Source organism: Coffea arabica, chromosome 9c (assembly GCF_036785885.1).
Source record: "Coffea arabica cultivar ET-39 chromosome 9c, Coffea Arabica ET-39 HiFi, whole genome shotgun sequence".
NCBI lineage: Eukaryota > Viridiplantae > Streptophyta > Magnoliopsida > Gentianales > Rubiaceae > Coffea > Coffea arabica.
This window is the reverse complement of record NC_092326.1, coordinates 39659861-39687742: the sequence shown is the minus strand read 5'-3', so window position 1 is coordinate 39687742 and position 27882 is coordinate 39659861. Positions and strand designations below refer to the sequence as shown.

Genomic DNA, 27882 nt, shown 5'->3' with positions numbered 1-27882 from the left:
TACAATAAGTAGGAGTTGTAATTATTTTAGTGTCAAATATCTTTGGCAGTTCAAACTTGAAAGGAGAATTCAGCTTGTTTTAAGGTTAAGGAACCACATGCTGCTAGGGTCATGACCATGTCTTAGGGCCAATAGGCAATAACCTACCATTTCTACAGTAAGTAGTAATAATATACTAGCACAAACTGTCCAGGGCATGAAGATAAGTTCAACTTTGAACTTGCTAGCTGCCTATTCTTGGATAGAAACGAAGAACTTTTATTACTATTGCTCCACAATCATACAGCAGGCTACAGCGCACTGTTTTTATATTCGCTCCCCGTGTACTTTTTGTTCTTTTTTAGTAACTGAGTGGTCTGGACTTTAGTTAGCTCTAAGCAAGAGTTTCCAAAGCAAAAGATACTAATAGAATACTGGAAAAAATCGGTGCTCTGAGCAGGAGAAATGGATATTAATCTACTTAGACGGGAAGGAAGAATATACTCAAAATCCAAGTGCCCTACTTCTACTAGTACATAGTACAATACTATTTTCCACCTCTACAACCTATTTTTTTGGGCACACGATGAAGTTACAAAACCGCCCCGCATCAACCCTCATTTTGCTCCTCGTTGAAATCATATATTTTTTTGGGATTAGAGTAGTGACTGCCCTTTGGAGTAGAGGGCACCCCATTTATGACCAAAGAGATGGAGAGAGGTTTCATATAAATCTTGATTTTGCCTTGAAAGAACTGATTTCTCTTCCTCTTTTCCTCAGTTAGACCTTTCCTATTCTGCTTCTTCTTCTTCTTCCTCTCCATCAAAATACTTGTTTGGGCTTTTTCACTTCACAGTCCCTCCTCATGCATGCACTTCTTTTTACTAGTTCTGTTTAACTTCTCTATCAAACCTGCAGAGTGAAGTTAAAATATTGTAATCTCTACATACAATTTAACTTCTTATGGCTTCCATGAACAACTGGCTTGGCTTCTCTTTATCACCTCAAGAAATCCGTTCACAACCTCATCAAGATCACTCCCAAAACACAGTCCCTCGTCTTGATACTTTTAGCTCAGAAGAACTCTCCGGTACAGATGTCTCAGGAGATTGCTTTGATCTTAGTTCTCATGCCTCAACCATCCCTTCTCTTAATCTCCCTGCCCCTTTTGGCATATTAGAAGCTTTCAACCGAAATAACCAATCACAAGGTACGCATCCTAAACTGGTTTTAACTTAGTTTTGGTTAAGTTCTTGAATTTCCTTGTATATTACAAAAACTTGTTTGAGGACCTTTGTTTTAGGGGAAAAAAAAGAAAAAAAATTCATTCACCTTCATGCAATTCAAAAACCTTCATTTTCTTTTTGGGGTGTCCCTTTTCACTCTTTATGCAGATTGGAGTTTCAAGGAACTGAACGTGAACTCTAACACAAGCTACAAAACCGCCGGTTCGGAGATGTCTATGTTGATGGGAAGGTCTTGCAACAACAACAATCACAACCTTGAGAACCAAGAACCAAAACTAGAAAACTTCCTTGGAGTTGGTGGACAAAACTCCTTGCACCTTCCTTCACAAACTGTTGAGGCTTCTTCTTCCAATGGTAATGGTACCATAGGTCTCTCAATGATCAAGAACTGGTTGAGGAATAATCCCAGTACATCCCAACCCGAGAACAAGATCATCAATGGAAATGATGGGGCTGTGGGTTGCTCTAATAATGCTCAAAACTTGTCACTTTCTATGAGTACGGGGTCACAATCAACATCTGCTTTGCCCCTCTTGACTGCAGCAAGTTGCTCAGATGGTGAAGGAGGCGGTGGGGAGAGTTCCACTTCTGATAATACTAATACTAATAAGCAGCAAAACGGTGGGATTGGGATAACTAGTCTTGACGGCCAAAGCGGTGCAATTGAAGCGGTGCCTCGAAAGTCTATCGATACTTTTGGCCAAAGGACTTCTATCTACCGTGGTGTAACAAGGTACTTTATAGTATATCTCTAACAAGTTACACAAAAATATTCTTTACATTTTTTCCCTTTGAAATTCTTAATGATAAATTCTTAACATTCGTGCTATAAGCAAGAATAGCTTGCTTTCTTTTTCTCTTTCATTCATTCTTTCTTTCTTTTCTTTATTTTCATGGACACAATTTTTTTTTTCCCATATTTATTCTACAATGGCGGATGAGATTTAATGCTTTAGGGGTTTTTGTCAGTGCAGGCATAGATGGACTGGAAGATATGAGGCACATCTTTGGGATAATAGTTGTAGAAGAGAGGGACAAACTCGGAAGGGAAGGCAAGGTATGGTGATATATTGTCTGCCATTATTAGTTACTATTTCATTGCTTTTCATCTTTTTGTTAAACTTGAGTCTCTTAGTTCTAACCATTTTTTTCTTTGTCTCCCATTTTGCATATGTTTTGATGGGTGGCGGATACAATTGTTTTGCAGTTTATTTGGGTGAGTGGAAAGCGTCTTTTTCCATGGCTTTTCGTCTATTGCATGTTGCCTTTCCCATTTTAATTTAAGTGGCCTAAAGGGCAATTTTGTGCATGGGATTAAAGCTATTGTTTCTTATGTTTGTTTCATTGTGGGCACTCTTGATTTTTATTGTTGGGGAAAAAAATCAGGGGGTTATGACAAGGAAGAAAAGGCAGCTCGAGCTTATGATTTAGCAGCATTGAAGTATTGGGGTACTACTACCACTACAAATTTTCCAGTGAGTGTCTTGCACCATTTCGACTTTGTTTTTTGAATATTCTGAAGTGGTACAAAATTACTTGACGACGACTAAATAATAAACGTAGAGGTCGATCTCAAACAGTGATAACTAATAAAAAAAATTAATAATATATAAGTAATATTCCTTCACTCCAGAAATTGAAGCATAAATAGCTCCAATTACTAATAATGTATCTTTTCAAACTTCTTAGATTAGCAACTACGAAAAAGAAATAGAAGAAATGAAACACATGACGAGGCAGGAATACGTTGCATCTTTACGAAGGTACTCTCCTGCAAATCTGCAATAGAATGAGTTATTCGTTGAGACAAAAATGATTATTAATACATGCGAATGCTGATGGCCTGGATTCTTTACTGAACTCAGGAAGAGTAGTGGGTTTTCCCGTGGTGCATCCATCTATCGAGGAGTGACAAGGTAATTCTTTTTCTTCTGTCTTTTGCTTTGATGGGGGTGCTTCGGAATGTCGGTGGAAGGAAAGTGTAGGCATGAACCAGTTTATTTTATGCCTTATCATGAGGCAATTATTTCATTTCATCATTAGGGGGTTTGAAACTTTTCAGTGGAGTATTTGATGTCTTTTATATGTTCAACAAATTCTTGGGTACTACCAAGGTTCAATATATTGTCATGCTTAGTTAGACTTATCAATAAGATAATGGCACATGGTGTTACTGCTTGACATGCTTGATTGATTATTGTCTTGAACTACCATCGTAACCAACAAGCACATCACCAGTGAGGAACTAAAGCCTTTGTTTACTGACTATAAGATTGGAAAATATGTCGTTTCATAGGATCATGTTTATGTTGATCAAAATGGCAATTGAATCTAGGCTTCTTCTGCCGTTAGTAAATGCTGATCAATGACTCCGTTTCTTGCCACTCTTCTTAAATTATATGGTTGCTGTCTTTGCTAACAGACACCATCAGCATGGAAGATGGCAAGCAAGAATTGGAAGAGTTGCTGGAAACAAGGATCTCTACTTGGGAACTTTCAGTAAGTCCTCAATTTCAACTTTTTGTTCTTTGCGATACCGCGACATTAGGCTAGAGATCAATTACTCATGTCATGTACCTTGAATGAATGCACATAAAATTTTTTTACTTGGTTTAATTATCAGTGGCTGTTCCACTAACCGTTCCAATGAAACTATGTTGTTGGCATATCTTTAGTGATTGTGACTCTTTTATTCCTCTATTCTCAATTCTGTGGCTTAATAAATTCTTTAGGCACACAAGAGGAAGCAGCAGAAGCCTACGACATTGCAGCAATTAAATTTCGTGGACTGAATGCAGTTACTAATTTTGAGATTAGTCGATATGATGTCAAGAGCATACTTGAGAGCAGCACTTTACCAATAGGTGGAGCTGCTAAGCGTTTGAAGGACGCTGAACAAGCTGAAATGGCTTTGGATGCTCATAGAACAAATAATGATAACTTAAGTTCACATTTAACAGATGGAATGAGTAGCTATGGAGCTCAGCATGCCTGGCCTACAATTGCATTCCAGCAAGCCCAGCCATTAACCATGCATTACCCTTATGGTCAACAGCAAAGGTTATGGTGCAAGCAAGAAAATGATTCGGATGTCAGCCACAGCTTTCATGATTTGCATCAACTTCAATTGGGGAACACACACAATTTCCTTCAACCTTCTGTACTTCACAACCTCATGAGCTTGGATTCTTCATCCATGGAACACAGTTCTAGCTGTAACTCTGTCATCTACAGCAATGGCTCGAATGACAATGCTACCTATCAAGGCGTTGGATATGGAAGCAGTAGTAGCTATCTGCTGCCAATGAGTACTACAGTTATTGCTGAAGAAGGTAGTCAGAATCAGGGAAATGGCTTTGGAGAGAATGGGGTAAAAGCAATTGGCTATGAAAACATGTTTGGCTCAAGTGATCCCTACCAAACAAGGAACTTCTATTATCATCCCCTACCATCATCAAATGGGACATTGAGGGCTGGTCTTTATGATCAGGGCTCATCTTGTAACACTTGGGTGCCCACTGGAGTTCCAGCTCTAGCAGCAAGGACTAACAATATGGCTGTTTGTCATGGATCTTCTACTTTTACAGTGGGGAATGACACATAGAATTTGTCCTGAATCAGAAGATGGGGGCATACAAGATGGTGTGGCTCAGGGAAAAAGTATGGATGTATACATAACATTACTGATTTTTTTTTCTCCTTTTTCTTTTCCTGCTGATCTTTCAGTTTTCCTGATCAACCATATTGACTGAAATTCAAGATAGGTGGGCTTAAACTAGCTTTTTTTTTTCCCCTTTGATTTGCTTGCTTGATGCATGCATGCAAATTTATTAGGATATGGCTAAAGTTCGTCAATAGCATATGTGAATTCTCAGCGTTTGTCACCTGCTATGAATTTTGGAACTTAGGTCTAATGCATCCTCGCGGAAAGTAGCATACCAGGCTTTGTAGTTTTTGAATAACATTAATACAAAGAATGGGAGTATTCTATTTCTCTTGTTTTATAACCCAAAAATGCCAGTGTTCGGTGTAATATTTGGTGGCTGCACATCAGGCTTCTCCTCTTATGTTCTCGAGTAAAAGCAACCTCAAGACTCCATTTGAGGATAGTTTCCAGGAGATTGCCTCCAGTTTGGCTTTTCTGATGTAATATGCCTCCAGGACATGGTAGACTGCTGGAGGAGGATTCTTGTGGACTTTGTACTCCACGGCTTATAACTAACTGACTGATTATCAATTTATGCTACTACTTTTCTTGAAAAGCCCAGGCCAGGAACTTGTAATACCATCTTCACCAAAATGCGCAAAACATAACAAGCCTCCATCACCCCCTAAAGTGAATTAAACAATAGATTACTATTCCCAAATTCTTCCAACTTCTTGTTCCCTTCACACCTTGCATATTCCTCTATGTCATTCGCACAAACTTCATCCACACCTCCGGTTACTACTATAAAACTTTTCTACCAGGAAAAATTTTCTCCAAGGACATACTACTGCTACTACTACCACTACCACTAGTCTCCACCGTCTCCTTCCTCATCCCATCCACCTTAATATAGCTATGCTCATCCTTCATCTTTTCCTCTAGCATACTACTATTAATCATCGCCAAGCTATTAACCTTCCCCACCACCACCACCGCATCTTCTGTACCACTTTATTACCATCTAAACTGTCCATGACCACCATCATCAATTCCCATCTCAGTCAACCACCTTCAACAGCTCCACCTTTTTTAACGTACAAATCTCCAATATGGAGATTGGTATCATTTCCACCATATATTTTTGAAATACATTCATCTATAATCATCTAAACAGACTCCACGACTCTAAAATGTACAACCCTGTTGACCATCTGCCGAGAATGAATGAGCATTTACAAATATTATAATTGAAGGTTTGCAATTGCTTCATGTTTTAAACCGATCAGGTGTAGGCATAGGCAAGAAAGTTTGTTAGGGTTATAACGCCATTTATGACACAAAAGGATCAGTTGACTTAATAAATCTAGATTATTTCATAATAACCAATAAAAGAATATACTTCACTAAGTTTTATCGCTTACATTCTCGCCTCTCAAAAGGCAGCACCAGAATTGAAGTACGACGGGCCAAGGGGACCAGCAAAGAAAAGCTCAATGGACACTATAAATTATTGGGTTTAAGAAATTATGTGCAGGTTCAAGAAGTCAACTACCTAGTTTGAAAGCATCCACAAAAAGGCCCAAGCAAATACCTGCTTTCCAATAGTTTATCATCACCACAAGAGACTGCAGCCTACCCCTGGACATAGAGGAAGGCTTTCTATACATAAGCATACCTATACCCTCTATTGCAGCAACAACCACCCCAGCCACCAGAACATCCCAGTCACCAGTTTGCCCAAGAATTGTAGCCAAGGCATTAGCTGTGTAGAATCCCAGGAGGAGGAGAAATATCTTCATTGGAAAATTCTTCCGAGCTGAATTAAGCTTCTCCAAAAGCTGCCTACCTGCTGCACTTACTATGCGGCCCAAACGAGTTCCACCAAGGCCAGCGCCAAAATTGTTAAAGCTGTCTTGGTCATCATTATCTGGAAGTCCACCTGTGTCTAAAGCAAATGCCGTTCTCCAACCACGTCTAATTGGTTGAGGACTATTTCAAATAAGACCATAAAAAATTCACATCTCAAAAGGCATTAATACGCATTTGGAGGCATTTAGATAGAGATAAACAGAAGAACAAAATACAGTTACATCTTTATTAGACTACCAAAGCTAAGAAAACTGATCAATTGCTGTCATCTTTTCATCTCACAGTCAACAACATTGTAAAGGAAATTCCACCTGCAATAGCTCCTTTACTGGTTATATTGCAGATTTTCTCTAGACTTACATACGACTTGCCTTTTTGAGAATAGTCAAGTTATTTCCGTCAGTTTAAAAGACACTTAATCTCTTTTTCAATAAAAATATAACAGATAAGTAATCAGATTGCCCTACCAACAGCTTTGCCACATTAATGCATTATCCGATTTTGAAGTTAAATCATCACAAATGTGTCATTTGAATGTCTTGAACAAGTTTTCCAGTACAAATTTGTTGTATATGATAGCTAAACTAGTAACATATACAATTTTCTATGGCTTCTGTCATCAGGATACTATTAGGTAAAAGTGTGTCAATTCCACATCAAAGCACAAAAGACTACTCTACATGTTCATTTTTACAACATGTAGCCCAAAAAAAAAAAATCTGCGTAGAATTCAGCAACTGAAGTAACATTAAAACAAGATATTGAGAAGTACAGCTTTAAATTGTATTCTAACTCCAGAATATATTGGATAAGGTTAATATCACAGGGTACATGGCGGGTCATAGAAAAAAACTATGAAAATTCCAAAATAAATATTGCATTTGGTATCAATGATTCAGATTCAACAAAAAACCTAAGGTCAAAAGCTTATATAAGATTATGTTGTAGCTAGGATATACAATTTGTACCAGAGGTTCACGTGGACCACCAAGGGAATTTTACTTATGAGCATACATGTACATCTCCATCCCTCAAGTTTAGTCTATCTTACACGTTTTTTTCGTCAAGTTTTTCCTTAGACAGCCAGATCCCTTAACAAATACTGCCACCAACCACATAGATCCTAACAAAATTTTACATCTACAAGTTCCATATATTTTCAGGAAGAGTGGTTATAACTAAAACACAAGCAAGCTGAAATCCTACCTCTTTATTTGAGAACTTGCATACTTCGTAGCAACCACTGCAATATGCACAACTAAATTCTGTTTTTCATTCCACTCCGAGAGAGCATTACAATTCCTAAAATCTGTAGATGATCTTTCAAAACATGCATTTTCAATCACGGACAAACTTCGTGGTATGATGATGTCCATTCTAGCAGCCATAACCTGCAGAACACATGTAAAAAGACCAAGTGAATTCTATAATACTTCGCAAAAAAAAAATAATAATAATAATAAAGAGAGAGGAGAGGAACTTTGCCTTCATTTAAGTCGTTTCACATATGAAAAGCTAACCACCCATTGCACCAGAAAAGCATCTGATTAGGGAAACTTCAACAATAAGCCAAGAACTCCATTTCCCTTCTTCCAAAACTGAATTTTTTACTACTGCCTCTATCAAACAGCCCGCTACAAATATTACAAAAGATTCAGTATTGAACTGAATCTAAAAAACTTTTCAATTGGCAAAAAACGAAAAGGGTTCGCTGGAAAAATGCATATCAACAAACCCATTAAGCAGTTTAATTGTATAGATACTGTATTGGTAAAACAGAACAAGAATGAATTCAATTAATTTTACCTCATAAAGATGACATTTTTACTACCTTAGCCCGTTGGTGGTGGAGAGCTGAAAGCAGCAAGCTGAGAATGGTGGCTCAGGAGGCCGAGAGAGGCGGTTTATGAGGTGGGTTTGTCGGTTTTGTTGGATGAGCGTCCCAAGTAAAGGATGGCGAGTGATGGAGCTTGCTGCTCAGGGGCTGAAGAACACAGGAGAAATGGGTGGCACCCAAGGGAGGTGGGAAAGTTGCTGTACAAGTCCTGTAGTTTTTGAAAGATCTTATTGTAGTTTCTTAGATTTAAACTTATTCAAATTTCTCTTTGACATTTTAAGAATCTTCCAGTTTAGTCCTAAGTTCGGTACTTTCAAGACTTCAACCACCATGCCATCAAAAATTGGATTAAATGTTCTTTTTATTTTTTGGTAAGAACATTGGATATCTATACTTGTTAGTTATTACTATCATTTATAAATACTTTAGTTCTTGAATATTCAACCAAAGTCGTGTTATACTTAATATTCTTATATTAGAATTTCTTCACACATTGATTCAAATTCAAGTTTTTTACTATTGTTTAGAAATGGGATTATAATTAGGCATGCACGGATATCTATAAACATATTTATCAAAATATTATACATGGAATAATCTAGTTAGCATGCCCTTTTCTATTTTATTCCAAAAAGGCATACATTTTTCATTATGCAATAGGTTGACCTACATATTATTGACATATTCTTAAATTTAAAAAGGATCGAGGTCAAACATTTCAGTACCTATCAAATGTATAGATTATGACATTACATAAAATAACTTATTTATCCCGTGATTTTATTTATTTAAATAAAATACTAACTTTTGTCTCATTCGATATAGGTTGACATACACAATGTCGACATATAATTAAATTGAAGATTGTAAAGTCTCTTTAATTTATTCCTATACTGAATATGTGACTAAAGGGAAATTCATGAAAGAAAAGTATCTAAAATACTACTCTATCATTGAACTCAAAAAACTTATAACATAAGGGACCCAAAGTATAAAACGTGTAAATTGAGTGACTTATTGAAACTAATCCAGGACATCAGGGACCAAAAGTAAAATCTTCCCAGTAAAAGTATTCCTCAACCCCACAAAATTTCCAATTGACCGAAAGCAATAGACAAGCAAACCAACAGAGAAGACCGAAGGAAGGAAGCAATGGGTAGTAGTAGTCGCCTGAGAATCCCAATTCTGGTTTTTGGCTTGCTCTTATGCTTCATAATCCTAGTACCTTGTTGCTTCTCTGATAATCCAAACAAATCTGACAATGGTGATGAAAATAACCAGAACAAGAATAATGTTAAGGAAATTGTTGATGAAGGGCAGTTTATAGAAGTGAAGAGTGCGCCAGAGGATGTGGTGTGGGTGGTGCAGCTCTCTGATCTCCACTTCAGTGTACACCATCCTGAGAGGGCTCAAGATTTCAAGTCTATTGTGGGCCCTACTCTCTCCATGATCAACCCTTCTTTGGTTCTTATGACTGGTGATCTCACTGGTAAGTTTTGTTTGTTTTATTTCTTTCATCTTCTTGGTCAAATTTATATCTTTGCTGCTCATAATTTTTCTAATTGCGAGGGCAATGTTTAATCATCCTAGTTGATGTGTACTTAAATGGGTCTTGTGTTTTGTTGCTATTCATATTTTCTTTTTGTCAATGGCGTGTGATAAAGATTCTTTTTTATTTGTTTGTTTATTTTTTCCTCATCTTTTGCTTCTTGCACCCACAACTAAGGTGTAAGTTGCTTGGTGTTTATGAAGTTGTTGAATTTGTTGGCAGCTCAGTTTTCCGGTTTAGTCCTTCAAAGGATTATTCCCAGGACGAGGAATGGTTTGTTATGAGGATAATAGAGAGGGAAAACGCTGGTCAAATCACACAAACACACAAAGAAAAAATAAATAAATAAAGAGAGAAAGAGCATGAGATTGAATTACTTTAGCTTTCACATTCACATTGCAGCGAGGTCGAGGGCTAACATTTGGCTTTTATCAATCGATGAAATTTCATTTACTTTGCTGTTTTGCTAGTTTTTTAAAGCTTGGACGATGACAGCTGTCCTCATAAGATTATGCTTGTAACTCAAGTGGGCATTCTTTCTCTTTGTGTTTTCATGTCAGCGACAGACCGATGAATCTACTTTTCTTTATGGTATCATTAGTAGAAATAGCCTATTCCGCGTGCAATATGTTTGAACAACTAATTTATTACCTTGAGAATATGATAGTTTTTCTGAAGAAAACATTTGCAAGGGTGGTAGTTTTGACTGTTAATTGGCTGTTGGAAGTGATTTTGTTGATAAACTGATTGAGAATTAAAATTCTGTCAATTATATTGCAGAACGCATGCAGTTGAAACATGAATAAATTGGTTCTGACATCCCTGTTAAGTGATTTGAACGTGTTGGATTTTCTATTTTATTTTGATAAAGCTTACGTTAGGTCCATCTTCCAAAAAAGGATGTCAAAGTCCCGTTCATGAGCCATTTCTTTCATTTAAGCTAGAGTTCAGAAATGAAGTCTTCATATGCTATTTAGCTGGCCTAGTTGAGATTGTGATTCAATAATCTCTTGAATTGAGTAGAACAATGCAACTCTTTTTGCTAGTATGGCGACTTATTTACTTCTTATGCGTGAATTTTGTTAGATGGGAAAAGCAAAGATTTACTAACAACGAAGCAAGATAAAGAAGAGTGGATTGAATACCAGAATATCATGGAAGATGTTGTCAGAAGAAGTGGACTTAACAAGAGCATCTTCCATGACCTTAGAGGGAATCACGACAATTTTGGTGTATCATCTTTTGGTGGCCCATCTGATTTCTTCTCTAGATATAGCCTCAACGGGCAACTGGGGAGAAATGGCCCAGTTGATAGCATCATCATTCAGGTAATTATCCTGTTTGCTGTCACCATTCTACTGCGGCAGCTTGCATGCCATCTTCCTTGTAATCATATTTTGTAGATAATGTCCTTTATATATGTCATGTCATGTCATGTTTGCTTCATGTTAATACTGGTTGTTCCTGGGACATATAGTGGGATTTTGAGGCCTGGATCTCTTATTCTATATTCTTACCATCCCTTGCAGTGTCAAAGCAGGTGTGTCATATAAATTCTTTCAGTCTGCAAAGGCAAAACTTATAATTTTTGAAAAATTGAGAAGCTTAAATTTTTTAATAAACCAGGAAATTGGAGATTAGTAATCTAATTTTTGAGATGGTTCGATAAACCAGTAAAATTTTTAATGTGCAGATGGCTGCTCCGTACTATATTTTTTCCAATTGCAGATCCTAAGAAGTAAGCATAAATGATAATTTTCTTCTCAGTTTGTCATTCTTAAATATACACTCACTTTTCTACTACTCATTTTATCAGTGATCATCTACTTCATATGTCTTTCATTTTCCAAATGTCAATGAAAGGTTTGGAGCTAGGTGATATCTATGTTGGTTTACTCTTTTGTAGTAGTGCTACCATGCCATTGAGATAGGTTACTTTTATTGCCTTTTACTGTATTCTCATAGCTTTCATGGCGTATGTAATCATCCAGACTGGTGAAAGAAAGCTTCTTTTTGCTGGGATTGACACCACATCATCTTCAGGATTGCGAGGCCCAACTAACTTTTTTGGCCATCCAACGGATGAATTATTGAGTCAACTAAGTTCTGCACTCAGAAAGTGGGATTCTCAGTCTGCCGAACCAATAACCAAGATTTCCTTTGGTCATTTTCCCCTTTCTTTTTCTGCAGCCTCGTCTTCTGGAAACACATTAGAGGATGTGTTTCTACTGCACTCCTTATCAGCTTACATATGTGGCCATCTGCATACAAAATTTGGTAAGAATTTAAAACGGCGTCATGAATCCATTCATCCTTTATACCCTCATAAAATGATCCAGTTCAATGCAAATACAATACCTTCCGATAATAGAAAAGATTGTTCAGATGGATTGACATCTGTGGAAGAATTTTGGGAGTGGGAAATGGGTGACTGGAGGAAGAGTAGAGCCATGCGCATCTTGGCCATTGATAGAGGTCATATATCATTTATTGACATTGACTATAAGTTGGGGGCTAAAAACACTATCATACTGCCAACATTTCCACTGGACTCACGCTTTATGGCAGCATCATATCACAAGCATAATTGTGACTCAATGGATCTTTCATTATATGAGACTATTAGAGTTCTGGTATTTTCTGCTTCTCCAATTGTGTCAGTTGTGGCTAGGATCTATGACTCAAGGCCTGGATATCTTCTTGAGGTGGTGGAGACATCTCTTAGAAAGTTGGAGAGTACCTCTTCTAGGGGAGATCTGTACTGTGCCCCTTGGAATTTTAAGGCTTTTGAGGATCCATCTCCTGAGAGATATTTGCTGCAAATAGAGGCTATAGATAATTTGGGTAGATCAACTTTGAGTGAACTGAGACCATTCTCTATAAATGGTCTTCATGCCAAGCTTTCGTGGAGCTGGAAAGAGTTTATCCTGATGGGTTGTCATTGGGCTGCGCTCTATTTCCCGATATTCTGGTCCTTCTATTTTCTTGTTCTGTCTACCATTCTTGTTCCAAAAATTTTACTCTTTTTCTCTAGAAGGCACTACAGTTACAAGCATTACATAGCCAATAGAGGATTCGTAAATTGTCTGGCTTGGATTTTCACAGAGCTGTATAATATTCCAATCCTGTGGGGCTGTTTGGTGGCTTACTTGTTTTACCTCATATTATGTCCTTGGCTTTTTGGCCAAGTGTTTACAGATGGCAAAGAAAGGGGGTACATGACTTACAAAGGCTGGGTTTTGAAACCCAGCAAGAATGGGAATTTAGAATTTCTTGGGTTTCCAGACATAATGGTTGTCGTTCTTCCACATCTGTTTTTTGTGGTCCTGCCTGCAATAGTGGTAATTGGGGGATTGGCTGCTGAAAGGGGAAGATATCGTGATTATCTTCTTTCACTCTCAGGAAAGAAAAAAGAAGAAAATCAATCAGAAATAAGGGGATATGCACCATCTAGTGATGGCAGACATAACAGATCACAATTCCTTTCCTCAGAGAGGTGGACTAGAAACATACTCCTGGTAGTTTCTTTGGCAATTTGTTGGGTGCATTTTAAGGCAAGTCTTCTCTAATCAGCTGTCGGGGGTTTCTTTTTATTCCTGTGTCCTATTAATTAAGTTACATATTCGCATACCCCTTTTGCTAGATAAATGCAGTTCTTCTCTTGATACAAAAGCTTAACTGATGCATACCATGTTTAGTTTAATTTAACCAACCCTAGATGGTATGAGAAATTAGAACTCATAAATTCTCTGCTTCTTTTTACTTCTGAAATACAGAGTTGTAGAGTTCTCATGAAAGCATACGAGATGAATCCTATCATTCATTTCCCTTTATATAGCCTCCTGATTCCTCTGATGCTGGCTTATACTATATACAAAACTGGGAACATTTAAGAAGCAGCATAAAGAAGTAAGCTTCAATCCCTTTTCAAGCTACAGTTTGTTGTTGCCTCTTAAAATTGCTTCGAAAATTTTTATGCGGTTACTAAAACGATTGTAGCTTTGCAGGATGCTGGAACAACAAAGCACTAACTTCATTTTATGTGGCAAACATTTGGCATGTCTTGGTCCTGCAGCATCAGTTATTTTCAAAATAGCACATTTTGGCCCTGCTGCTATAATGCTGAAGGAAAAGGTAAGGCAAGGCAAGGCTTGCAGAGTGGATACTAATGTATTTCTAGTCCCTAAGATAAAACAATGATGGCCATACACAACAGAATTTCTGTCCCTTTCTCGAAGCATTTGGAAGGAGCTCCTTCAGAATAGGATCAAAAAGGATACTAACAGCTCTGTATTGTACTCAGTTATTAATAGAACAGTCAGTTTTTGCATAAAGAAAAAGTTTGGAAGTTTCACTCCCCACATCGGGAAAACAGTTTTTCTTTTTGAGAATTTTGATAACTGAGATAAACTATAACAGATGAAGTCTTCTCTGTGTTGGATATAAAGGAGTAAAAGATACCTAGAGTAGGATCTGAACGGAAATGTACATTTCTTGGCACCTTACTTAGAAAAGGTGACATGTTGAAACCTTTGTCATGATGCTTGTGCCTATGGAACTGTGCCGAAAAGTGCATATTAAAATTTTTTTCACCGCACTCATCCATTCCTTTACTTCTAGGCAAGCTCGTTTATCAGCCAGAATTTAGATGTGGATTTTTTTTTTTTTTTTTGTTACTTAAAATAAAACCCATGGTTAAGTTTTTGATAAAATCAACAAATTTTAACAAATGAAAAATTTTGTATCAACATTTTGAATGTTATTTTTCCTTGCTAAGACAAACAAAAAATGCAATTGTACAAATAGAATGAATTAATTATTTAAGCATGATTTATATGAACATTGCTCATATTCAACATTGCATGAATATTTAATTATTCTATTTTATATCTTTCTAGTTGAACTTTTCAACCTTTTTTGTTTTGTAATGTTGAATTAAATAATGCAAGAGATGCATTGTTTTATTTACATTTTTTTTCTAAATATTATTGTCGTCAATAAAGAGTGTAAATGATTTATATTGCTCAATTAGATTGGCTATTTAGTTGTCAATTGACATTCAATTATAGTAGGAGTAAAGTGTGATGAATTGTAAGTAAGAGATTTTGGGATCAAGACTTCCCACTTAAAAAAAAATAATAATAAATAATTGTAGAAATAGTTGGATTCTTTTATTTTTGCTTTTCTTGGAGTATTTTTTCATACCAATAAATAGTACGTAATTATATATCTATCTTATGATGTTCGTATCAAAATTCTTCAAATGAATACAGGCTCTTTTCTTCTTAATATATTTCTCTTTCGTTCTAAGAGCATATATTCTTTTGATACTAATCTTTTTTTTTTTTGACGATCTTCAAATTGTAGTAATGCAATTGGCTACACCATTTCAAGTAAGAAATTGCCTCGGGTGCACATAAGAATTAGAGGTGGAATTTGAGAATTGCTAAATAGTTTTAATGGGGAGTTTTTCATTTTGATTACTATTATTATTATTGAGATTTAATCATTCGGAATGTTTCCTATTTTTAATTACTACCTATATTAAAATGCAATAACTCTAGTTGACAGTTGAGGGTAATATGGGCACAACAAAAAACTAAAATGAAAAAAAAAAAAAAAAATTGCTTACACCTTACAATGTCAAGACTCATCACAATTTTAAGATAGTAATAACAATATAGTATAGGAAATAGATAGATAGGGAAGCACGAGTAGCCCAACAAGAAGTTCGACCCATTAACCAAACTCACAAAAGTGTTTTGTAACTTTCATCCAGGGGAATACAGTTTGTAGCCAAAAGTGCTTCAGAAGATGTAGAAAACAAAGGGGATCTTGAATGACACAGGAAATTCAGAACCTCGTGTAAGGGCCATTGAACACTTGGGAGTCCTCCGGGGCCCAAATATGGAAAGTTGAAATGGAAGGGCTTACTGCCAGTGATTGCAGCAATTTACAGTCCATACAAACATACAACACGCTATCTCCTAGCAATAGAATCAACAGCACATGGTCAATTTGTGCCTGCTGACCTTGGTAAGAAGTTACAAGACAACAAATTATTTACAATTGTAATCGACGAAACCAAAGCCTTTCATGCAGAGGGTTTCCTCTCTCTCATTTTTTACCCCAAACCGGTGCTTCATGGTCAGCACATTAGCCAGTTGGGAAGGCGGAGTATTAGCTTCCGCCAACATGGCTGGCTCCGCTTTTCACCACCAGCCATGTTAGCCAACACCAGATATTTCTCATCCAATAGCCACTCTGAAAAATGAGCTCAACGGCATTGCTGGCACATTTGGCACACGGTAGCTGACTTGACATTGGCAAATGTGCAGTAGTCACATGACCAGTGTCCTGAATCATCAATATTTCTAGAATTACTTGACCTGCACCCAATTACCTTCCCTCTAATTCCCTTAACTTTAATGCTCCCACTTCCCAAACTTTTTGAGCTAGCTGCTCGGCTGCAAGCTCCATGAGAGTCAACATCTGCAAGACCATTTTCTAAAGCTCGGACCAAATTCTCAAAGTAATTCCTTGTGACGCTGCAAATTAGACGAGGTAAGGTATCAAAAGACAATGTATCTGCTTGTCTGAATCTGATCTTTTGTAGCGAAAGGAAGCAATGCATGAGATCCAAGTTAAGGCGCGAAGCAAGTCAAAACAGGTTGAAAGAATAGGGCAGAAAGGAGCGAAGAGAGCACAGAATATGAGACCAAAGCGCCAGATAATGCCAAGAGAAAATGCAAAATACTGCCTTGGATAGTAGTGGAAAAAAGAGGACTAGTAGTTTCAGAAAAAAAAAAGAGAGAGATAGGAAATCTTGGCATGGACTCTACACCAGAATTCCTGAACTTTGAGGTGAGAACATCATCAGAGACAGTATCAGTTTATTACCTGGTAAGTCCTGCAAGCTTTGTGCGGAACTCATTGAATTCTTTTGACGGACCCTCAGCTTCAAAGTACCCTTGTAGTTCCTTCTCAGCACATTGGTGAAGTCTTTCCAATCCTGCCTCAGCCTCACCTACAGTATACAATAACTCAGACTCAGAAAAGCAACCAACACATACTGAGAAATCTGCTTCCAGAACCTAGAAAATGTAGACCTTGTAAGTACTCAAAGAACTGTCTTTTGGCATGTTCATACTCCGGTAAATAATATCCATAAGCATAGGTCCATTTCAGCACCCGCCTACATTCCACTATCTGCAAATTGCAAATGCAGATCATAACAACAGCAGAGCATAAATATACTTCAATAGAGCTAAAATTAGACTTACCTGTAGCCAGGCCTCTATAATAAACTTGAGCTGTGACTCTGGTTGACACTGTTTGTCACTTAGCTTCTCAAGCTGCAAATAGTATCAATTAATGTAATCATGCTGCATGCATTTCTGATTCAATCAAAAACAGGGAAAAAGCAACCCAAAAAAAAAAGATACAAAAGGAAAAGCTTGATGTAAACAACATTATACGATTCTCAGACTTGAAACAGTTATCTGGCATTCATTCAGGGCCACACAATCTAGAATAAACATGACAAGAAGCATATTGTGCAGGAACCTATATCCAAAAAATGGCACAAAATAAAGCAACTGTAATATCAAGATATGCAGCAAGTAGAAAATAGCATGGTTAGGATAAGTATCAACAGAACTAGAAATTGTGGGTAGTCAATGAGACTGAAGAAAGCTGGAAGGCCAAAACTATCCATGATAACTTGATTTTCTATTGCTGAAACAGCACATACCAAGGGAGAAAATAGTATTATCCATAGCTCATGAACATTTTTGTTGAACACAACCATGATCCATGAACATGAACAGCTTTTGAGAAATTATTCATGATGGCAGACTAGTTTTGAACAAAACGCATAGAAGTAGACCCTAGGATGCACATTTCAGAAAAGTGTGCTTAAGCTGATAATAGCTTTCTGGAATATATTGTACTTCTTAGATCAAAACAGCCATTGTTTACAGTTTGAATTTAAAAATAACGAAGTTTAGTGAAATAGACAGCATGTCTCAGTGGGTTGCAGCCCTTGGTGGCTCATCTTATTTCTATACTAAAGAGACGTACCTTCTCAACCAAAATCAGTGATAACAATAACAAATAAAAACAAAAATAAAAGACGTAGTAGACACTAAGTTCTAACCATGTGGAAAACTGCATGGTCAGGCCTAAAAATAAAAAAAGAAGATAGAAAGATAAGAATGGTGAACATTAACAAAAATATAAAAAGAGAGAAAATTTTGTAAATTACTTGGTTGTGAACAAATAGAGGCTGTATAAGGTATGCAACAGTAATCTTAAAGGATATGACACGAAATGTTTTATTTTTTTTTTCTTTTATGGGTGCTAGCATTGCGGACATCATTTTCTCCCTTAAGCTATAAAACTGATCTTTTCTAACATCATCTATGTTAACCTATTAAAGTAGCTACACCGAATTCAATGATGGAGAGAGATCAGAAAGGGAAACTTTCAACTGGCAAGATGTCCAATTCATAAATGGCAGACAGCATCATTTGGTACGAGACTTCTATATGTGGCAGACAGGTATTGTTATCAATCAGCAAATTTAAGAAAGATATTAAGAAGAGTACAGGACTAAGCAAATAATTTCACTCACTTGAACAGCTTGCATCTGGTGTAGATCTGCAAGAGCTTTTTGCCTAGACTGCAGAAGAGACAGAAATAAAGTTATTGTGGGCAATCGCACTCAACTAGAAAGTTTAGAAACAGTTTAATACAGATAAAAGAGTTCCTCCTAGAAACAATTTTATGATTATTGACTAAAAAAGCACATGGCTCAAATTTCTACCAAAAGGAAACAAAAGCACCACATATAAAAGAGAAGAATCTAAATCCTCCACAGCCCCCCCCCCCCCCCCCCCCAACCAAAAAAAAAATCAATTTTCAAGCTATTCAAATGGTTCTCCAATTGCTTTAAAGAGAGTCAAATATCAATATTAACAGCCCATCAGTTGTATTTTTCAAACACTGCGTCTATCTGAATTGTGCCATTTCTATCATGAGAAAAAAGACCCATAAACGCACAAGCAAAACATTAAAAAGCACTTACACTAGGAAGTGCTGGATTACCTATCTTTTAAAGAAATTTCCTCTGGCATGAAGCATTATCCATTTGTAAGTCAATTGAATTTTGATTTTGGAGAGATATACTGGTACTTGTAACTCTTTTAAAGCCAGGTATATAGAAAATGAAAAGTGGCATTAAAATTGTTGCACAAGAATCAAGTAGCGCATTGTAATACATGCAGGTTTTAGCTTACTGGAAAAGGCCATAAAAATAAGTCCTGAGGCAATAGTTTTGAAACCAACCACTTCTATAGTTCTATAATCTAATTGGCACCTGGTTCTAGAATTTATTTAAAACCAATTGACCCAGCTTTAATGAATTTTTGAGATCAAAAGCCCATGCATCCACATGATAGCAAGACAAAGAAGAGAATGCTGCATAGAATCCTGTCATTGAACAAATATTTCACTATACCCTAACCAGTCATTGCAACCAAATTGCAAGTCCTTAGTAGATTACACTTCATCGAGTTGATTCTTTCTGAAGTAAGTTGATACTTCACAAGCTTTATTACCAATGCAAAATAAAAATCACTATTACATTTTACATGAAGTCTAGCCAACTTCTCAGAATCCAATTCCTACTCTCCATGACATGCTTCTTAGATGAAAATTCAACAAATGAATCAATCAGTCAGCTGGCAACCAAGCAAAATGCTAAGTGACATACAGAAGGAGCAAGAATATTGTTTTTTGTTGGCAATGGAGTGATTATAATTTTTTTTTTTTTTTTTGCAATAAAAATTTCCCCAAGTTCAACCATTAATTTCATGTTACTGGATCAAGCTTATATGTACTATTGAGGAGAAAGTGGACGGTAAAAAACTGTACCTACCAATTGGTTGGTGGCCCATCTTTCGTAGTAATGAGTGTATCGTTCTAAGGAGTTCTTAGCCATTTCCCTTCGCTTTTCAGCGTCATCATACTGTACCAACATATTTTATAAAATAAAAAAGGTAAATGATTTCAAAACTGTATGCAACAAAAAATTTCAGACATTATACAAAAGAGCCATTGCACAAACTAGCTAATCTTACCACGCCCTCTTGCTTGGCTGCCTCATAACGGTTGCATGCATAAAAACCACCAGTTCTTTCACCGTGATCTGACCATGCACCTAGACAAAGCCTGGAAAAACATCCTAATTGAGGATAGGAACTAATAATAGCAAAAATTTCAGATTATATTGTTCTTCAATCAATCAAGAACAATTAGTTTGTCTAAAATGAAAAAAATGTTGTTTCTCATTTAGATTGCTGGCTTCCACAACATGACTCTGAGAGAGAGGTTTTTCTGAAGAAACAGCAACAAATAGAAAAACAAATAAGCAGATTTGTGCATGAGAAAAATCAACTAATTCTTCTACACAGGATGTGAAGAGATACGAGTAAAGTACATCTATGTGCAAAAACAAACTAATTCAACCTACCAGCAAAACTCATATTTACATGGTGGAGTACATGTGATGTGCATGCAGCCTTGATTCTTCTCAATTGGTCGCTTGCACTTTGGACAAGGCTTTGAATTAGCTAATATCCTGAAAAGACATCACATCAATAAAAGTTTACCGTTAGCACAAAATAAAGAACCATATATTGCAGAGATTTAGGTTCAATCTATTAAATGAGACCATTTTATTTTCCCCCATGTCTATAACAAGTTCAGCACATGGTTAACCAGATAACAGAGGAAATCGTGCTTCTTAAATGTTTTTTTTTTTAGTTTCCGAAAGTTAAAAGTGAACAACGGTAATTCTAGTGTACTAGTGTGGTTGTTTTATAATGAAGGGGCTCTAAACTGTACCTAAGACAAACTCTTGCAAATGCAACAACAAATACTACAGAAACATTAACATACTGAATAAAGACTTCATTAAGGGCCATAAAGTAAGGATATTCAAGGGCTGGAGAAAGAACTTATTTGTTACAATGCAACACTATCACTGTTACCACAAAAATAAAAAGGATCCACTATGTAGAAACATACTAGATCTATTTGACTACCAATTCTCAATTCTCTGAATACTCTCCAAATTTTTGTTTCACAAATCAATCTTCTTATTTATTTTTCAAGTCTGTACAATCATTGACTCATCAGAGAATAAAAATTCCCCATTCTTACATCCAGAAACGCCAAAGCAGCTAGCTTTTACCCCTCAATGAATCTGGGGTCAATAATTTAATATTGCATGTTTGCAGAGAGCACCTCACAAAGACAAAAATCTGGCAAAGAAAACAATCGAAAGTATGAAATAGCATTATATATGCTCCAAGAAAATAATTAGTGATATAGGCCTTCAACTGTCACATGATTTAGCTAAAACTCTTATACATCTTTCCCAAGGCATTCCCAAATATCTGCTCCACCATCATACTAGCCAACTCGATGCGTACATCAGGTTTTTCTTGAAATTATAACTCCAATAAATATTTTATTTCATCTTTCTTTTGGTGAAATCTCTAAGTTATAATGTTAAGGTCAATACCAGTTCATATTTTCAGACTCGGCGCTATTCTTCAAAATCCATCTGGCTACAGTTCCACAATCAACGGGACGGTGAGCTTCCTCAGTGCACTGCAAGTTCATATTCAGATAAGAAAACTTTGACGTGGCCAAAAAAACAAAGTTAAGATATGAGATAAGATTGAAAACAAAGAAACAATCGAGAGAGAAGAGGACTTCTGTACGTACATGTCCAGAAAACTGAACATTTATATATAATACTTACATTCCAACAGAAACTATATGAACAGCGGCATGTCACATCATAGCTTCCACTGCCAACAATGAAATCCACAGCGTACTCACATCCTGGTGCTGGACACCATTTGGTCTACAGATAACAATAGATAACACTCTGGGTTTAAGGAGGTGAAATATAGACCAATACTTTTCAATAACATAGCTTTTGGAAATAGCAAGGTGCACAATCAGTATTTATAAAATTTTTATTAATTCTTCATGTAAAAACCAGCCAAACAAAAAGAATACTAGAGTTAGGTGGAGAATGTTTGTCAGGTTGCTTCACATGCATAACAACTTTTTATTTTTGGCTAAACAAAGCAACTCATACTATTATCATATCATGAACACATTAAAAACCAAAGAGAATTAGTATAAATTTTGTCAATCTGAGGTGATTTCACTCTCAAGACCTTGGACAATTTCAAATGCTCTCCAAGTTGCACAAGAGGCAAGTAAGACCCACAGCTGTATGACATCTTATAAACAATAAGCGGAAGAACTTTCTACCACGAGATGACATGAAGGCATCGACTCGCTTGACATGCATCTAGCTTAAGATTAATACTGGCACCCTAATTTCCATTGACATTAATCAGCAATTTTGTTTATAACCTAAAAAATCACACTCAAGTGGAATAAATGAACTGCTTTGGTTGAAGTGATTATAATGAATATCCTAGAATTTTACATGATTATCCAAACTTTCACCGCCCAAAACTACTCCAATGAAAATAATAGTATACTACCAAACAAAACCTTGTCTGAGCACTTGAAGTTTAGAATCAATTATGGAAAAATAGCTTATAAAATCCAAACAACAATTTTGGCAAATATTGCTGGAAAATTTCCAGTCATACTAGCCAAGTACGAGGTCATATTCCACAAAATCTTCTTCCATGCAATTACCTTCCTGTTGTCTTCAATGAAGGATCTAAGGAAGTAGCGTTTATATTTCTCTTTATCCTCCCTTACAGCCAATAAATCTATCATATCTTGACCAACAGCAGCACAACAAGATGGATCAGGACATCGCAACATCAAACAACCAGGACCATCATTTATTGAAGTATTCATATATCCTGCACCAAGAAAAGTCAAATCAGAATTACAGAGATAGGCCAGTGCTGATGTCCCATTTCATGCTTGTGTCTACTGCCAATCTCTCCATCATTTCAACTAATAGATTAAACAAAAAATCTTCACTTAGCTCATAAACCATTCAGCTTTCATAGGGATCTGTAGCTCCCATGTTATCTATTTGAAGGAAAGCAGCCAATTAATATTTTCATTTACTCTGAATTATCAATATTTTCAGTAGATCTTGACAACATCTACAAATGCACTCAAAAACTACCCTTGAAGATTTTTCCCAAAAATCACTTCATTTGAACTTTTAGTGAACCATGTCAATTTGATAAGAAGTTTCCAGAACAGCAGAAGAATTAATTTTTCAGTTTTTTTGGTTCATTAATCTTGAACAGCCATGCAGTAATTGCAAGTCATGCCAGTAGAGACAACATAGGTCGTTCACCCTAAGAATTCATTCTCTTGGCCGCTTGCCCAATGACAACATGATATTACTTCATATATTCTTTTCCCAAAAACTAGACAAAGCCATAATTTCCAGAAAAAAAAAACCAAACAAACAAACCTACCTTGCCAACACTCAACACAGAAAGGATGACCACAGGCAGCAGAACTCATCCTATCAGAAGGATATGTCTCAAAGCAGATCCCACAAGTCAGCTGTAAATAAATGAGACACAAATGAAGTCAAGGACTCCAATTAAATATTAATTCCCAGAAAATTAAACCTAGCCACAGAAATTTTTTTAATCTGGAATGGTTGAAACTTTGGCTTTGCATGAAGAATTCAGTCACCTCTTTGGCATCAGGAAGTGGGATAGGATCCTCCAACAATCCAACAACCCTCCGGACCCTTTCTTCATCTGCAAACCACTCATCGTTCACTTTACTAACACTCCTATTAATCAAAACATAGTTGGGCTTCTTTAGGAGGTTGAGAAAACTGACATCTCAAAGAAGAGAACACAGAAAAATGCTCTAAAATTTACTTTTAACACAAATAGGAATACGGAAACCAATAGAAAGACAGCTCACCAATTATAGTGGCGCAGCAGAATACTAGCAGCAATTCTTGATATTGAAAGCACCGTAGATATCTGTGTGATATTTTCCTCTTGACGCTGACATATATCGGCTTCAGTCAAAACGGTATAGTTTGGCTGCAACAGAATTTGAAAATTAACTTCAAAGTCCAATCATGCAACACATGAAACCTATATTTAGAGGCACAATTCAAATTAAAATAACAGGACAAAACAGTAGGTCAAGGCAAACAAGCAGGCAGAACAGAAAGGAAGGACTCAGAACTGCCAGCACATGCATACAAGTATCAAGCTCCTTGAGTCATGGCTCAGTCTCATAAATCACAAAGATAACCATACAAAGAGTAAAGATTAGCAATGAGTCCTTGATTATTTAGTAGATGTTTACCATTGAACTCTCAAAGTATAAGTACTATTTTACCCATTTTATGTTGCAGATTAGGTGAAATTTTCTACAGAAAGATTAAGAAGTAGTCAGCAGAGAAGCAGAATTGGGTAAAATTCTGGCTGGTTTATTGACCACCAGATTTCAGGATGCCATAAGGGCAGGGGAATGTGCTAATCTAGTGGAATGTCATAAGGTGAGAGAATGCAACACTTCTAAGAGTCTCCTCTTATTAGCAGGTACTTGACAAACTTCAGGAGTAGTACTTCATTAAGCTTTTCCAACCAAAGCTAGACAAAATGATGCAATCAAATTCTCTTTCTAAAATGGCTAACACTACTTCTCTAACACAGGATTGAGAAACATTGATAAAAATTACATGCTCATGGATAGTGTGTGTATCATCAAACCAAAGTCCATGGGTCTAGAACATATGTTAGCTTGATAACAGCAGGGGAAAAGTATTAAGCTTATGCAGGCAGATGAACTTACTCCATTTAAGCACGAAGATGTTCCAAAAATTGAACTCATCTTTACCCAAGTTTGCCTCTTTCAACTTATCATGAACAACAAACCTCAGCAATACTACTAGAAATTCTTTTTCTTCTTCTAATCCATTAGACAAATGCATTCACCCACAACGGAAGCTTGCTAGATAATCAGAAAATGCCTTTTTTACATGCAAGAACCACCCAAATCAATTTCATACATATCCTGGATAATTGAGCCCTCAGAAACATCTTATCTGATATAACAATAGTCACTTCAATTATTTGACATCCAGATTTAGAGTTCATGCATTTTTATGAGAGGGCATTACCCTGCCAATCTAGAAATATGCTCTTTGGAGACTGCAACGTGTTGGATCTGTTACTTATATAAAGCATATATCACAAAGCAATCACTGAGGTACAATTCTCAACAATATTATACACAATAGTGATAAAAGCACAATAAAGATCAATTATAAGTAAAACTGAGTGCTTCATCAATTTGAATTCTGTCATTTCTTAACAAAATTCAAACTTATCAGAACAGAATAATACAGTTCACAGAAGTTGTTCAGTCAATAAACATTGACCATGTTAGGAGTCTAAATTACACCCAAACATATCTTGTGAAAAGATGAAGAAACTAAAGAATGAAAATTTCAGGATGCGCACATGTAGAATGTTGGAAGGTACAATAGGTGAGGTACAACGTGAAGGCTCAACTTCACACAACAAGCAAAACAAATATTTCATCTCACTTTGTCCATAAACTCAATACCTATCTTTTGCTTAACAGAACAAGAAGATAAGAAAGGAAAGGAATAAGAGATTAAGTTCATTGTTCTTTGATTATTTTAAAGAGGGTAAGAAAGCACAGAAAAACGAAGCAGATGGAGGTCAAATAATGGATGCTATCAGCAATTCTGTTTTGTCCAAAAGTGGTAACAAATGGAAGGAAGAATCCTAGTTCACTGTATTTTCTTTCTTTTTTTTTTCCCTTTTTTGGGAAAAGTTATAAAAATACCCCAGGTTTAAAAGAGATTTTGATGATTTCATTTGTTTCTCGATAATGTCCAACCATTCCTTTGACTCCTCCAATATAGGCCATGCTTTAAACTTGTATAATCATCAAGTTCCCTGTCAAGTTGATTTAATAGATGAACAACTCAGCAAATTAGTAATGCTAATCCCTGAGACTCAGCATTCCTTTGTGTTAATTTTCAGTCAAAATCAGGTTAGACAGAGAAACAAGTCAAAGAGCAACTTTTTCAACTTTTTAGGTCTAAGTTAACCCACATTATTCTTAATTATAGAGTAACAAGGAACGACAGAAATTTTAAAAAAGTTATAAGCTAAGTGGCTCCAACTGTTCTCCTCGAATGTAAAACGCATTTACATATCCAAGCACAAAACTCATAATGCCACCGCCGGAAACAAGCGTAAAAAGAAGCTGAATGTTCCAGACATCAGTTTGCAACAATAAGCGAAATACAGCTCATCAAGCTGATGGTATCTTTTCTTACTTCTAAGCTCCTATCAAATACACTAACACTGAATTCAGCTAAATTCAAACTACCCGGTTCATTTCTCAATCATTTTCCAGAGATACGATCATGAAGTAGCCCAGATGAAGAAAAACCATGATCCAGCCCTCAGGGGAAAAAATCAGCTTTTCAAACAGCTGAATCGTATTAAAATTACCAGCAAATTAACACCTAACATGCAAATTCATACCTAAGCTGATCGATCGTCCAACCATATATATATATATATCGTTATAATAAAAAATTTACAGGAGAACATGACGGTGACAATGATGAAAAGAAAATGATACCTGAAAGCGGTGGTGGGAGGGAAGCTCATCGGAATCATCGGAGTCATTATCTGTGAAGTCGTAATACATGATTACGTCGGCGTCATCGGAGTCGTCGCCGCTGTAAAAGTTATCGTCTAAGGACTCGGCGTCGTGCATCAACATTGCGCCCTCGGAATCCATTTCTCTGTCTCTCCGGCTGTAGATATACGATACAAAAAAATTATAAGCAGCTGCAGATGAAGAAATAAAGCCCTAAAAATGCGAGAGATTGATGAAGCCGAAATGATGAGTACCTCAACTCGTATTTGTTTGGTCGATGAGAGAGAAAGAGAAAGAGGACTTTGTTATTTATAGCTTTATGGGTGGAGGACAGGGGAAGGTGGGAAGAGACGTAGACGAAAAAGCAATAATGTAGTTACTGATGTCGTCATTATTGGAAATTTATGGAATTACTAAAATGACCCTAAAATCTTTTTCACATTCCTTCTATTCCTTACTTTCATGCTTTGAACTAAAGCAATGCATTTTTCAAGATTTACACCTACTCATTAGTCTTAATATTTAATACCCTTTTCCAAAAAAAATAAATAAATAAAAGGCATATATGTGGAGCAAATCCGTGATATAGAAGTAGAACAATAGAATACTAGGAATAATTTATATGAACAAGAATCACATCATATTTCAAATTACATGAAATTAGAGGTGACAATTTGTCCCAATTCTCAATGGATTATCTATGCCCATTGGGCGGGATGGGTACTGAAATTTGATATTGGATTTAAAATGGGACAAATTTCAATTGTACCCATTAATTGATGGAAAATTTTGGGAAACACTTGGGTACCCATTGGGCTCAAATAGCAAGCGCTCTGTTTGGATTAGCTGTTTTTGAGATATGTTTTTAAAATATTTTATTGTAGCAGTGTATATAAAAAATTTTTACTATAAATTTTTTTTTTAAATATTTGATATGCTAATATGGATGGAATGTTTTTTGAGTTATTGAATATTACGGTAACATTGTATTTGAAAAACTTATTTTTTGAAAAAATAGCCAATCCAAACGGAGTCTTAGATT

General features: G+C 36.3%; 4 protein-coding genes across 9 annotated transcripts; 2 read left to right on the top strand and 2 right to left on the bottom strand.

Moving 5' to 3' along the window:
• The first annotated feature begins 474 nt into the window (after window positions 1–474).
• Window positions 475–5004, top strand: LOC140014379 (AP2-like ethylene-responsive transcription factor BBM2). Its single transcript, XM_072065182.1, has 9 exons — window positions 475–1189; window positions 1374–1959; window positions 2201–2283; window positions 2434–2442; window positions 2613–2701; window positions 2916–2989; window positions 3092–3142; window positions 3649–3725; window positions 3959–5004. Exons 1-9 carry the CDS (start codon window positions 943–945, stop codon window positions 4828–4830), a joined length of 2088 nt encoding a protein of 695 aa, XP_071921283.1. The 5' UTR covers window positions 475–942; the 3' UTR covers window positions 4831–5004.
• Window positions 5005–6358: 1354 nt separating this feature from the next.
• Window positions 6359–8806, bottom strand: LOC140014384 (ycf20-like protein). 5 transcript variants are annotated; one of them, XM_072065196.1, is made up of 4 exons: window positions 8551–8806; window positions 8230–8378; window positions 7951–8135; window positions 6359–6849 (listed from the first exon to the last, which is right to left on the bottom strand). In XM_072065196.1, exons 2-4 carry the CDS (start codon window positions 8233–8235, stop codon window positions 6420–6422), a joined length of 621 nt encoding a protein of 206 aa, XP_071921297.1. In that variant the 5' UTR covers window positions 8236–8378; window positions 8551–8806; the 3' UTR covers window positions 6359–6419. The 5 variants fall into 5 exon arrangements, with proteins under 5 accessions (XP_071921297.1, XP_071921295.1, XP_071921296.1 ...); XM_072065194.1 differs by having other exon boundaries at window positions 6359–6864; window positions 8230–8287; window positions 8551–8805; XM_072065195.1 differs by having other exon boundaries at window positions 6359–6864; window positions 8230–8287; window positions 8576–8805.
• An 860-nt stretch (window positions 8807–9666) lies between these two features.
• Window positions 9667–14491, top strand: LOC140014346 (putative metallophosphoesterase At3g03305). 2 transcript variants are annotated; one of them, XM_072065078.1, is made up of 5 exons: window positions 9667–10070; window positions 11217–11458; window positions 12122–13684; window positions 13907–14039; window positions 14138–14491. In XM_072065078.1, the coding sequence occupies exons 1-4, from the start codon at window positions 9734–9736 to the stop codon at window positions 14021–14023; spliced, it is 2259 nt and encodes a 752-aa protein (XP_071921179.1). In that variant the 5' UTR covers window positions 9667–9733; the 3' UTR covers window positions 14024–14039; window positions 14138–14491. The 2 variants fall into 2 exon arrangements, with proteins under 2 accessions (XP_071921179.1, XP_071921180.1); XM_072065079.1 differs by having other exon boundaries at window positions 14130–14491.
• A 1354-nt stretch (window positions 14492–15845) lies between these two features.
• Window positions 15846–27168, bottom strand: LOC140014263 (probable E3 ubiquitin-protein ligase ARI8). The gene is made up of 16 exons (XM_072064706.1): window positions 27095–27168; window positions 26820–26997; window positions 24102–24226; window positions 23862–23964; window positions 23636–23726; window positions 22887–23059; window positions 21964–22068; window positions 21721–21809; window positions 20665–20772; window positions 20273–20363; window positions 20071–20160; window positions 18766–18813; window positions 17414–17485; window positions 17240–17339; window positions 17031–17157; window positions 15846–16678 (listed from the first exon to the last, which is right to left on the bottom strand). The coding sequence occupies exons 2-16, from the start codon at window positions 26979–26981 to the stop codon at window positions 16408–16410; spliced, it is 1755 nt and encodes a 584-aa protein (XP_071920807.1). The 5' UTR covers window positions 26982–26997; window positions 27095–27168; the 3' UTR covers window positions 15846–16407.
• Between the last annotated feature and the right edge of the window lie 714 nt (window positions 27169–27882).

What these genes read in the sequence shown, in the direction of transcription:
- LOC140014346 (XM_072065078.1), top strand. Translation starts at nt 9,734, where the DNA reads ATGGGTAGTAGTAGTCGCCTGAGAATCCCAATTCTGGTTTTTGGCTTG. An exon ending in TATGACTGGTGATCTCACTG is followed by an intron (nt 10,071 to 11,216) that starts GTAAGTTTTGTT and finishes GAATTTTGTTAG; the next exon opens with ATGGGAAAAGCAAAGATTTA. An exon ending in TTGATAGCATCATCATTCAG is followed by an intron (nt 11,459 to 12,121) that starts GTAATTATCCTG and finishes GTAATCATCCAG; the next exon opens with ACTGGTGAAAGAAAGCTTCT.
- LOC140014384 (XM_072065194.1), bottom strand. An exon ending in GCAAGTTCTCAAATAAAGAG is followed by an intron (nt 6,865 to 7,950) that starts GTAGGATTTCAG and finishes TATTTGAAATAG; the next exon opens with TCCTCAACCAATTAGACGTG.
- LOC140014263 (XM_072064706.1), bottom strand. Translation starts at nt 26,981, where the DNA reads ATGGATTCCGAGGGCGCAATGTTGATGCACGACGCCGAGTCCTTAGAC. An exon ending in GAGTCTGAAAATATGAACTG is followed by an intron (nt 20,773 to 21,720) that starts GTATTGACCTTA and finishes ATGTCTTTTCAG; the next exon opens with GATATTAGCTAATTCAAAGC. An exon ending in TGTAAATATGAGTTTTGCTG is followed by an intron (nt 20,364 to 20,664) that starts GTAGGTTGAATT and finishes ATGTTTTTCCAG; the next exon opens with GCTTTGTCTAGGTGCATGGT.
- LOC140014379 (XM_072065182.1), top strand. Translation starts at nt 943, where the DNA reads ATGGCTTCCATGAACAACTGGCTTGGCTTCTCTTTATCACCTCAAGAA. An exon ending in ATCTATCGAGGAGTGACAAG is followed by an intron (nt 3,143 to 3,648) that starts GTAATTCTTTTT and finishes CTTTGCTAACAG; the next exon opens with ACACCATCAGCATGGAAGAT. An exon ending in TCTCTACTTGGGAACTTTCA is followed by an intron (nt 3,726 to 3,958) that starts GTAAGTCCTCAA and finishes TAAATTCTTTAG; the next exon opens with GCACACAAGAGGAAGCAGCA.